The 12975-nt window shown below is 35.5% G+C and overlaps 1 protein-coding gene across 1 annotated transcript in view; it reads left to right on the top strand.

The window, feature by feature from the left end:
• Nucleotides 1-12975, top strand: part of SGIP1 (SH3GL interacting endocytic adaptor 1) — an 82373-nt gene that overhangs the window by 15462 nt on the left and 53936 nt on the right. The window contains exons 5-8 of the mRNA XM_032217806.1: nt 2085-2141; nt 4868-4922; nt 5663-5838; nt 12112-12123. Coding sequence (XP_032073697.1) covers nt 2085-2141; nt 4868-4922; nt 5663-5838; nt 12112-12123 — 300 coding nt within the window. The remainder of the gene's footprint in view (nt 1-2084; nt 2142-4867; nt 4923-5662; nt 5839-12111; nt 12124-12975) is intronic.

Here is a 12975-nt window from a genome sequence, read left to right as displayed (position 1 = left end):
AACCATGGATGTTTCTTATGTGTTTATATTATAAGTTCATATTTATTTATTACATTTGTACCCTGCCTTTATTATTTTGATAAATAAGTCAAGGTGGTGAGCATACCTAATACTCCTCCTCTTCCTATTTTACCCGCAACAATCTTTGAGGTCGGTTGGGCTGGTAGAGAGTGACTGGCCCAAAGTTACCTGGCCAGGTTTCATTTTTAAGGCGGGACTACAACTCACAGTCTCCTGCTTTCTAGGCTATCACCTTAAAGCATATACTGTATATACCTAATCATGGTTAGACGTTAATTAGTGTTTTGTAATAGAAAGCTTTTGGATGGGGGAATCAAGTAATATTAATTCAAATAAATTAAATGGAAAACAGAATGTTTGTTTTATGAAGCTTGGCTTAAAATGGTGTTTATAAAAGAAAACCTTGGCTATATTATGTTAATAATACATTATTTTGAAATGAAACTATGCATCTTGATTCTGCATGTTATATGCAAAAAAAAACCTTTAAATATTCTAGAATTGTTATTATTGTTATATATACAGCACTGGGAAATCATGTCATAATGTATCAGCATAGTAAATAGGTGGATTCAAGCAGTATGTCCTTTTGCAATTGACAGATGGAAATTTTATCATTGCACAGATTTTCTAACTGTTGTTGAAGATTTTCTGGTGTGGCACCCAGCATGCCAATAACAATTAGGTTATGCTATAATATTTTGATTTTAATTTTCAGATCTTTATACTTTGATTTTTGGGGGTTTTGTATAAAGTTTTTTACTTTTTTAACATGTCAAAGTTTCATTTTCAATTAAACAGTGTGTTGTCTGGTTATAAATAGTTTGAAAGATAGCAATCATAATGTTTATAACAATATTCATTACATTTATATTAATTCTATAATAATAAAATAGAAATCATAATACTTCTTTATTTTTAACAAATCTCTCTTATTTCATTAATCTTTTTCTTATATTTTCAGGTTTCTAAGTTCTGTTTTGTTATCTAACCATTGATAAAATAAATCCCATATCATAAAATATTCAGTTTGTTCCTTTTCCTTAATTGCAAGTGTTAATCTATTCATTTCTGCACATTCTAATATTTTTTAATCACATTATCATCTGTAGGGATCTCTTCACTTTTCCATTGTGCAAATACAATTCTGGCTGCAGTTAATACATGTAGGATCAAATTTGTATTCCCCTTATTATAATTATCTGGTAGAATACCCAACAGAAATATTTCTGGTTTTAAATCAGTATCAAAGATCTTTATATTTTGTGATCTTCTCCAATTCTTTGTCTTCTGTTCCAACTATTCCCCCAATATTGCCACATCAATTATCACACTTTCTTCTTTTCAATCACAATTAGGTCTGGTGTGTTGTGAGCCAAGAATTTATTGGATATCCCACAGTATAACTCAGCATTATTTCTCTCAATGACTTCAGGGTCTTGGGCTAAGACATCTAAAAACCTGCTATATGAATCTATGATGTGGGGTGGCAGGAATTAAATCTGGAACTCTTGTCACTGAGTTATCATCTATTGCATAGTTGTCTTATACTTATAAGAGCTGTAGTGGCACAGTGGTTAGAATGCAGTACTGCAGAATACTTCTGCTGACTGCAATTTGGCAGATTGAATCTCACCAGGCTCAAGGTTGATTCAGCTTTCCATCCTTCCAAGGTGGGTAAAATGAGGACCCAGATTGTTGGGGGCAATATGCTGACTCTGTAAATTACTTAGAGAAGACTGTAAAAGCACTGTGAACCAGTATATAAGTCTAAGTGCTATTGCTATTGCTATTCTGTACTTTGCCAATGAAAGTTATCATATTTTCTTACAATTCCTACACTGGTTATCAGCTCTGGAATAGTTGAGAGCTTAAGAATGGAAAGTTGCAGAGTAAAGAACCTGGAATGGCCTTTTTAATTATTCTTAATGGAGTGGTCAATGTTGGGGCATTCCTCCATTGAAAACATCGAGTTTTTCATGTCTTCTAAGAAATTATAGCATTTTAATTCCCCCCTCTTATAACAACAAAAACAAAAACATTGTTTAAACTATGTGTTACAGAAGAGAACAAATGGTGCTCCGAATGGATTTTATTCAGAGATTGACTGGGAAAGATATGTAAGTTTAAAAAAAACCCGCTGTTGACAGCAGTCTTTTAAAACATTATTTGTTCCAGTGAGACTTGATTACTTATTTGCATGCTTATTATTGTGTCATACTGACTATGAATTATATTTTTAGCTGATCCTATCAGTCAGCACAAAATCAGTAACAACACCTGCATGTAAAGTATTCTGCTGATATATCTAGTTACCAGATACATCCCTGCAATTGGCCTGGACTGATTTTTTTCCCCATGAAACTAATGGATTATGTATAGAAGAGATCAGCCATGTCTATCTTTCCCCTTGCTAATAATATCCACCTACTGATGTATTGAAAGGATCCCGAACTGAATAAACTTCTGCTGATTGTTGGGAGCACTGAAAAGTAAAGAAATAGTAATGGAATCTATTATCTTCCCCAAATTTGTGGTCAGTGAGACTTCAACTACTTTTTTTAACCTTCCAGCAAAAACTAAGGCTAGAAGGAGCTGAAAAGTGCGAGATGGGTGGCTAATACACATTTATCAAATCAATCAATCAATCAATCTAGCTTCATTGGATCAGAAATTTAGAACTTTTCCACATAAGCAACCTTCTGTCTCCCAACACTACTCAGTCCAGTTTAAAAGGTATCCAAGGTTGATTTGAGCTGTTTTGTACCCTGTTTTAAGATCTATTTGGACATCAAACCAATACAAATGCAGTCATGTGCATTATATCTTTGTGGGGTGACACTTCACTGTTTCTTCACCTCCCTGGCCAAGAGCTGAGCGAAGAGAACTGCAAACTGGTCAGTGCTCACTGGTTATCCTTCCAAGCTGGAAATAACCAAAGACTTTGTCCATTCCCTCAGTTTGTCAGACGCATGCCTATAGAAGAATATTGCTTCCTCTCCGCACAAACATAAAAGGAAATTGTTAGTCTTCCCCATCTAGTGTTTCATATGTATATGAACACTTTGCCCATTTGATTTGGAAACAAAAAAAAAATATTGCAAATCATTTGAAGGGAAGCTCAGTTTGAAGGGAAGCTCAGTTTCAGAGATATTGTTAATATGAAAACCATCCTCATAGTAGAAAAATACATTTCTCCTGATAATGTTTTCACATTAGTGAATTAGTCAAGATAGAATCAGGGGTGAAATGCTATCGGTTTGAGCCAATTCGCCTGAACCAATAGTTTAAAAATGCTTTAAAAAGTTTTTTTTAAAGTTCTGATGATAACACAGCACAGCTGATTGTCACACAACTGATCGTTGGAATTTTTTTTTACTTTTAAAGCATTTTTTAACTACTGATTCGCATGCCTGCACAAAGCTAATCGGTAGCAGACTTTAGAGTATTTCACCCCTGGATAGAGTGTTTAATCTCTCACCATACAGTATATTTCTTTAATCCCTAAGTGTATTCTTTATTTTGTTAGGTAGCTGGGCATCATAAACAGTGTAGATATATAGTAATACTATTTTGCAAGTTATCCCCTAGGAAGTTAGCTGTTTGGATTAAAATCTTTTTTATGTTTACTGCCTAATAAATTGAGTGACATGTATGCAGGTACAGTATGCATTTAATGTTCATTTGGGGCCTCAACTTACAATCACAATTGGAATCAGAACTATTCGGTTGTTAAATGAATCACATCTGATCTTAGTATCTTTTTTGCTATGGTTGGTAAGCAAATCATGTGGTCATTAGACAAATTCCCCCATTGACAGCTTGTTGAAAGTCAGCTGGGAAAGTCACAAATGGCAATCCATGACTTCTGGACTCTGCAACCATTGTAAATACATCTCAGGTATCCAAATTTTTATCATATGACCTTGGGGATGCTGTGATGGTTGCAAGTGTGAGGACTGCTTATAAGCTTTTTTTCAGTGCTATTGTAACTTTGAACAGTCACAAAATGAATGATGATAAGTCAAGAACTGCCTGTATATTATCATCTACTTGTAGAGCAGGTTCAAGGTAGCTAACAGAGTTGCAAAAAATATATAGTACAAAAACAATGATAAAGAAATAAAATACACACCCTGTCAGGAACAAAGCCCCACAAAAATATATTTATATGACAATAGTAGCAGGCTCATATGTCCAGTACCAGGGAGAAGAGCCAAGTCTTTATAGAGCAGCAAATTTGGGGCCAGCTAAATTTTGGTGGAGGATATTCTATAGCACACAGTAGATGGGATTTGGAAAACATAAATTCTCGTTTTTTGTAGAATAGGCAGAAATTGGAGAAATAGTCCTTCGAATCACCAATATCTATGCTGTGTAGAGCTTTAGAGATAACCACTGCACCTTGAATTGTATCTGAAAACCCCCTGATATCCAGTGCACCTAATACAATAGCGGTATTACATAGACTTATTGAGAGGGACCCAAAACTGCTTGCTCCCACTCTCTACCAGCCCATCCAGTTTGGGATGCCAGGGCCCATGCGGAGACTCGGGGAGGGTGAAAAATGGGTGTCCAGGAAGTTCTGGGAGGCTGAAAACAGCCTGTTTCCATGCTCAGAGGGGCTACAGAGCTCAGGGGAGGCCGTTTTAATCCTCCCGGAAGCTCGAGGATTACTTTTTTTTCTGTTAATGATTATTTTTATTGTAGCAATTTTTTTTAATTAGGAGGGGTTATACATTCTCAAAATGAATAAGTAAAAGCCTCATTAATGAGGTTTTGAGGAAAAAGGGAAAAAGAAAAGAATGTTTACATTTTGACTCCTTCACTATATTTGCCATACCAGAATTCACCTGAACTTGATGAAGAAGGATACAGCATCAGACCAGACGAACCAGGCTATATCCTTTATTTTTAATTTGCAACTTCCTTGGTCAGATAGGGGGCTCACAGATGATCTAGCTACACCTGCCAGAATCCTTCTCATACTCAGTCACATAATCTTCCCAATGTCTAGCTTTTCTGATATTGAAAAAAAATTTCAACAGAGAGAAAAAGAATAGGATTCCAGTATTATTAGCATTTTTAGTCCTACGTTCCCAGTAAATATATATTGTGCCACTGGGAAGAGATTGCCTGATTCTAGATGCCATCTGCTCCTATAGTGGAGAACTCTCTACAATTGAGCTCTTTTGAGATGAAACTGAACTTTCTGTTTTTTCTTTGAAGACATTTCATTTCTCATCCAAGAAGCTTCTTCAGCTCTCTTCTTGGATGAGAAGCAAAACATCCAAGCAAAGAAAAATCTGAAAGTCCAGTTGTCTCTTAAAAAAGAAACTTTGGGACAACCATGACCTGGATGACTGAGAATCTCAATAGACATCTCTACAGTGGACCATATTCAAGGTTTCTTTCGAGCTGCTTAGCACTGTCTGATTTCCCCCTTTAAGTTTAGAGCTTCATTCCAACGTATGTACTGTACTGCAATGTAATGTACTGTACTGAACTAAAATTGTATTGTATGCCACTGGAATCATACCATTCATTTAAAACTGGTGCCTTGATGGACATATCCTGAAACTGAAATAATGTTGTATTGTAGTCTACAGATTGGTTGCATTTCTCTTTAACTGTGATCTACCTACCAAAGGAAAGCACTTTTATTCTTCAAGTGAATCTGAAGAGGAAGAGGAGGCGCACAAGAAATTCAACATTAAGATTAAACCTTTGCAATCTAAAGACACTCTTAAGAGTGCAGCAACTGTTGATGAACTGAAAGCTTCTATAGGCAATATTGCACTTTCACCTTCACCAGTGGTAAGCAATATATTTTTAATTTGCTACTTCCTAAGACTTCCCAAATTGTATTTTGCTTATTTTCCAGGTGTGCCATACAATCAGTTTATGTTATTCATCTCCTCCAAATTTGGTTTTGTCAAGTATTTCACAGCATAAGGGCTTCCTACAAACCATTTTAGGTTCAAGATATGGTGAAAAATATCATGATTTCCATAGCTACTCAGCGCTCTTGACAGATCTTTTAAAGAGAGAACATTTTAAAGAAGTTGCAGCAATTTTCTCTGCATGCTGCTATTATGGTTTTAGAAATGAATACATGGCATGGATATGATCTATATTTTAAAAAGCATTTTGAAAACCATTTGAACGAGAAATAAGAGGCCACTTATTCAAAATAGTCATGAAATGGCCACAATTCAGACTTTTTTAAAAAAAAAAAATTAAACTGAGCTGTGTTGTTTGCTCTCCCATTTTTATAACAGTTATTGGAAATTGGGTTTCCAATTTCCAAAAGGGATCCAGTATAAAAAGATGAAGAATGTCATTCAAAATTTGCAGGTCAGAGATAAAAGATTTAAGTCGTTTTGAGATGCAGAAGTGATGGGTAGCATTACTGGGACCTGAATAATGTACCTTTTACTCTCAATAGTGCAAAGCTTTTATTTCTAGAAGTTTAACATGACAAGAATTCTCAAGACCTGATATTTTCAGTCAGAGTAATTCTGGCCAATTTGTTGGCAATGTCTAGAGCGACATGATGCTCTCTATTATAGCACTATCTCAGTATGTCCTTCCTTTCACCTATCTGTTCAGAGATGGCTGCATTCTGTGATTTTTGCTAATAGAGTACTGCATTGTGGTCCCTGCTTCTGAACACCATCAATTTATCTAGATCACCTTTCCCCAATCTTTCCAGCTTGATGGACTGGCAGAGACAGTGGCTGGGGAGGGGAGGGATAGTTTCGCTCACAAATGTAGCTGTGTGTGCGCGCACTCGCCTACCACTTCAGTGGCCTGGTTCTGAAAATGAACCCCTGATCTAGATGACATGTGCTAGCCTTCTAACCCTTACATCAGTTAGCCAAGTCATTGGCTGATTCACCAAGGTTTCTAGATACATATGACTCTTATTTCTTATCAAAATCCCATTTTCAGAAATGGATACCTGCTCATCATGCTGTCTAAGAAATCTTTCCAGTTCCTCAAAGCAATAGCCTCTTTTTCCAATGCAGCACATGGCTGACATTCTGGAAAAAGGCACACAAATAAGTATGATTTACTGGTAAAAAAGAGATATACTGTAAGTCCAATGGTCTTATGTCGGAACACCTTAGAGGGAGTTTGTACTTTACAGATACCTGAGGATGAATTATATTAGTCAGTTCAAGGCTTCTCTGTCCAAACAGAGTTACTCAAACAATATATTGACCCAGAATTTTTACTGAGATTTGTTTCTGCTACACTGATGATTAATTCATTAAACACTAAATAGTACTTACTTTCATCCCACACAGATGGTTAGCTTCTAATTGACTCAACTACAACTCAATGGGGTGATTTGTTCATCAGGTAGATAGTTATATATCTACTTTGGAAATGAACCATTTTAATAGCATTCCTTCACAAAAATTATGCAAATGAATTGTAAGTCTGTAAGTTTATCACTCTCATAATAATAGTATCCTGACCATTCTTTTGTGGAAAAAACAGCAGTACAAAAAGAAGATAATTGTGACATTCCCCAATTGGTCCCTGGGTACTACTAATTACTAGATTTATAAGAAATGATTAGCAGTAAATAATAAAACTGTACATGCCCTGATTGCATAAATTTCTGTATTTCCAGTTAAAGAAACTATATGGCTTTGTTTCTTCTATCATTTGGCTCTAACACCACAGAATCCAACAACGTATTGGATATACAACTGGAAACAAATCTAGCTAAGCTAAAGTCATGGAAATTGTTTGAAACCTAATGTTGGTATAACATCTATGCCTTCATCATTTATTGCTGCACGAAGTTCCAACTTTTATGCATTGTGTGTGTATGTGCAATTTGGTGGTCTTTATTTCAGTAAATGAACCTTGCAATCATTATGAATTCACAAAGCTGATGCAGCTGGGTTTGAAAGCAACAGTGTGTTATATTGTAGTATATGGAAATCAAGTTCAAGAGGTGATTTGTAACACTCATTTCCTGGACTGTGGAAGACATGGAAGCTGTTAATCAGAATGATGACTTTGTTGCATTGGAGAGAATGCAGCTTCCTAATCAAGTGATGCCATGCAATTTAAGGAAGTTTCTAGAGCTGTAATGCTTTTCATGAATGCAGGATGATGAAAAGAATAACTTAAATAGCTTTATACTTACAATGTACAGTGTCATTTCTTTAAATTGAGTATGGCTATACTTTATATTAGTGAGATATATTGTGTGTACAATTGTTTGCATAACGTAAAATCTCTGGAGCATTTAAACCAAATATTGTGATCTCTTGACTTGAAAAGTAATATCACTTGATTAGCAGCATTTGAATTCAATTTTATGTGCAAAACTATTATATATTTATTTTGGAATTTGCTATTGGCAAAAAGGTTTCTGTGAGTTGTTGTCCATCATGCTACCTTGATCAGAAAGTTAGTATGCTGAATCGAAATCCTTATATTTTTTAGTATTTCTAGTCAGAATATAATCGGCTTTTTCAAGGACTTGTGCTGTAATAGTACAGATGTTGATTCTAATTGTTACAGCAAAATTCGGGAGAAATGATACCCTTTTAAAAATATTTCAAAAGAAGTTTGTTCAGGTAGTATTACAAAAGTAAATAGTACCGTATATACTCGAGTATAGGCCGACCCGAATATAAGCCGAGGCACCTAATTTTACCACAAAAAACTGGAAAAGTTATTGACTCGAGTATAAGCCTAGGGTGGGAAATGCAGCAGCTACCGGTAAATTTCAAAAATAAAAATAGATACCAATAATGTTTTTGAATATTTATTTCAAAGAAAAACAGTAAACTAGCGGTGTATTCAATGAAATACTTCACTCACCTCATGATGCTGATGTCCCGCTGTGATGATGATGTCCCGTGCAGCCGCGGGAGCGATGTCCCGCCTCCTATGACACACGGCACAGTGATTCCTATCATTGGATCACTGTACCAGAGGAGGTGGGACATCGCTATGTGGCTGCTTGCCATAACAAGGAGGAGGTGGGACATCGTTGCAGAGCGGCAGGAGGGGGAGGAAGGGGAATCGTAAGACAGCCCTGCATTACATTAGAACGTGAGGAGGGGGGATGGTGCGGTCCGCGCTGCGCGGCAAACTGACACAGAGGGAGGGGAAACTCACAGGGGCACTGGGCCATTCACGAGTGTCACCCAGCGGCATGGCCCCGTCCCTTTTTCTCCTCCATTTCGGGCAAATTTTTCACTGACTCGAGTATAAGCTGAGGCGGCTTTTTTCAGCCCAAAAAGTGGGCTGAAAAACTAGGCTTATACTCGAGTATATACAGTAATTGGAATATTATTATGGTAGTGTAGAAATTCTCTAATAGCTAGATTTAATTTACTTAAGAAGAGAGAATTATATACTATATATGGGAAAGTGTGCTTACATGGTTCATATGTATATATCTAATGGATTTAGACCCAGATGTACATTAAATAGAATTTAATATATTGGGGTGGGGAAAACACTTTTTGCTGATTTCTCCTTTCCCTTCAGCTTTTCTAAAAATGCTCTAAGTGTTGAAAAGCTACCTAAAACAACATAAGAACAACACAGTGGGGAAATATGAAATGTCCCAAAATTATTATTTCACCTTTTGTTCTAATGGAACACTTTTTAAAATGCTGGTTTCCTTTAGAAATAAAGTCATGTCATTCAGTCCAGAGATAACCAATTTAAATTCAAAAGTGCTATATTTTTGAAGCAAATTGGAAGGCTATATTCGAGACTGTTGTTGTGCCCCACAGAATTGATTATATAACTAACATTTTCTTCTTTTGCTCCTGAATATATGACTCAGTGATGCAAATTTAAGGTTTAGATGTCTCATGAACTGAAAATCCACTGTGAGTCTCTGTTTCTTGCTGGAAAGCAGCACCTGAAAAGATTAAAGACAAAGATTAGAGCAGGTCTGAAATTACTTAATCTGCACCTTTATGCAGTATTAAGACAGAAATGAAAAAAAAATGCCCTGTTAAAATATAAAAGGAAAGGCTGGTACAAAGCATATATTCTATATATTCCATTTGTTGCTCAACAAGAAGTCATTTCCACTTTATATGACTTTGGGGAGGATATATGGATGATGCTGGCAGCCTATCTGTTGGCTATAATTCTTTCTATGATGGGATTTATTATGCCTTTCTTTAAAGAGATTAGAGAGCAGCAGAGCTACAGTATTTTAAAACTGTTTTTTCAGGTATCGTTGCTGTTGAATTTTGCAAATGCAAAAAACATAAGCCCATCTTAAAAATTTTCCTTCAAACATCACTGTTATAAAATCATGACTCACTGCCTAAAGCAAGGTTTACTTGAAATGTAATGGAATAACGTTAAATAATGCAATAATAGCAATTATTTGCTCTTCTTAGTAACATTATGATTAGCTCAATAATGTATTCTAAGCCACTAGATGATGCATTATTTTTCTACAAATAAAATGATGGTGATATGTTTCTGTGTGATGAATGTTGATGAGCTGTTCTTCAAGGTGATGTGTTAACAAAATATTTTTTGTGAGATGGTTATACTGCCAACTCATCATTGAGAATTTATGCCCAAATAATGCAACACGATTAGTGGAAGAAGAAAAGATCAGTGTGCCCTATTTCCCTCCTTCTTTCTTCCTACTTACTCTAATAGACTTAGCAAGGATTTGCTGTACTTCATAGTCTACTTTAGATAATGACCATCTGCTCACAATAGAAAAAGTATGATGGGGGAGCACTTGGGAGCAAGGAATATTTTTGACATACTACACTATTTAAAAGGAAAAAGAAAAGGGAAAATGATTAGGAATTGACACATGATAGAAAAGATCAGTGTCGTTTAAGCCCTTTTGTGGCACTTTGTCAAAGAAGAACTACCTTCTCAACCAACTCCTCTCATAACTATGGAGATAGCAAACAAATAATTATGGGCTGAAAAGGAAACAGCAGCAAAGATTTCATTTTTTGTATCTGGTGAAGGAATTAGTATTTAGAGCCTTCTGTTGAATTTTAATTGGATTCTATTTTATTACGAAAGGAAGTGTGCTGTTCCAATGCATAACCAGTAAGTTTTCTTCTCAATTCAATTGTTTAATAGTTTCTGATTGCAAAGCTATGCAACATTACTTGCGAGCAATTCTCATTGAACACAATATGTCTTGCATCAACAGATATGTGTAAAATCTAAACCTGAGAACAATCTGTCAGGTTTTTTTACCAATATATTTATCATTCCATGTTATCAGAAGCCAGTATGTTTTATATTTTGTTATCCTTCTTAGCCAGGATAATAACCTTATGACTGGTATTTACCTTTTTTCAAGGCAATTATATTAGTTAGATGTTGAAGTAGTTGGAATATCACCATTTTTTTCATTAATGGATAATAATGGAACTGATTTTAAATTTATTTTTTTTCTGATTAATCAGAGACAAATAAAATAGCACCAAAATAATAAAAATATGGTAAGTCTCTTTGATGGGTCACAGATAATCATTAAGGTCCATCACATTTGTTTGATTTTAATTAGTAGCTAAGCTAATTGATTACACATTTAGAAATATTACAATGTACATCAATAATGAGTAATTGGATCTTTGCAATGTTTCAATGTTATGATTCTATGCGTACTCACACTAAATAGTCTTCTCTATTTTGGCTACTGTCTAGTGGTGTGTGAACAACTTTGGCCACTGCTGGGCATTCTGGGAGTTGAAAAACATGAATTAAAAAAATGTCCAGCTTAAGGAAGGCTGATTTATGGCAAACCTCTTTAATCCCATTACAACTTGTTTCTGAATAAGTAGGCATAGCCTATACATTTTACGAATGCCCAGTTCTTTTTGACTTTCTCTTTTGTCTATAAAAAGTTTAGTCTTTTTCTTGTTAAAGTTTATATTCGTGGGAGCTTTTGAAAGTAAATTTAATTAAAATTAATTTATTTCTGAATAGATGTCTTTAGGACTGATCTGTAAAATATTTAATGTATCATTTCATTAGTTTTTCCATGGATTATGCACAGTGGAAAATGCTATTTTTTTCTCTTCTTTATCTTAATGCATTTTGCAGAGGAAAAGTCCGGTAAGAAGTCTTCTTATTCCCTAATACACTCATTTTATTGGATGTAAACAGTTTGTGTGTGTGTGCACTCACGCGCATGTGCGTGCGTCCATGCACACATGCACATACATACATATTTTGTAGTATTTGGGAAGGTAGTGCTGTCAGGTTATTCATCTTCATGTCATTTCATAAGAAGGAATAAATGAAGGACAGTTTTGGAAACATAGACTTTGAGAAAGTAGCACAGTTCTTCCCCACATATTGCCAGCAGCACTAATGGGAAATAAAAAATGGCTGCATATTATTTAAATCATTTGCTTTCCCTGAAGAAGCAGGAACCATGCTATCCATGCAGGCCACCTGGTTGCCTCTCAAGCTAATTGTCCTTCTAAAGTTGTTAGAATAAATAGGCAATCAGTGAGGATTTGAGAAGTGAGATTCCAAGGTAAAAGAATTCATTTTGAACTTTTGAGGTACAGTTTGATAAAAGATTTGAAGATTAAATACCGTTCAGTATAACAGGAAAATGTCAAAGTATCAGCAATCTTCCAATGAGAATGGAATAAAAAATAGCATGGATGGAAGATGCTTTAGGGAATATTTAGCCTGCAAGTTTTGAGCCAGATAGGTTTAAAGTTTGACCCAATAAAGTAGGGCTGTCAAACTCCCAGCCCCCAGGTAGGATGTATCACGTGCTGGCCACATCCACACTTGGTTTAGCGAAGGGGAGAAAAGTCCAAATACATCATGTAAAGCCGCCATGACAATGTGAGTTTGACACCCCTGCGATAAAGCATTGAAATATTCTTACTAAATGTCTTTAAAGGCAGAAGAAGAGAGGATAGGAAATGAAAAGCAAAGCAGCTTCAA

The sequence above is a fragment of the Thamnophis elegans genome, chromosome 5 (genome assembly GCF_009769535.1).
Source record: "Thamnophis elegans isolate rThaEle1 chromosome 5, rThaEle1.pri, whole genome shotgun sequence".
In the NCBI taxonomy this organism is placed as follows: Eukaryota; Metazoa; Chordata; class Lepidosauria; order Squamata; family Colubridae; genus Thamnophis; species Thamnophis elegans.
This window is presented reverse-complemented; position numbering and strand designations above follow the sequence as displayed.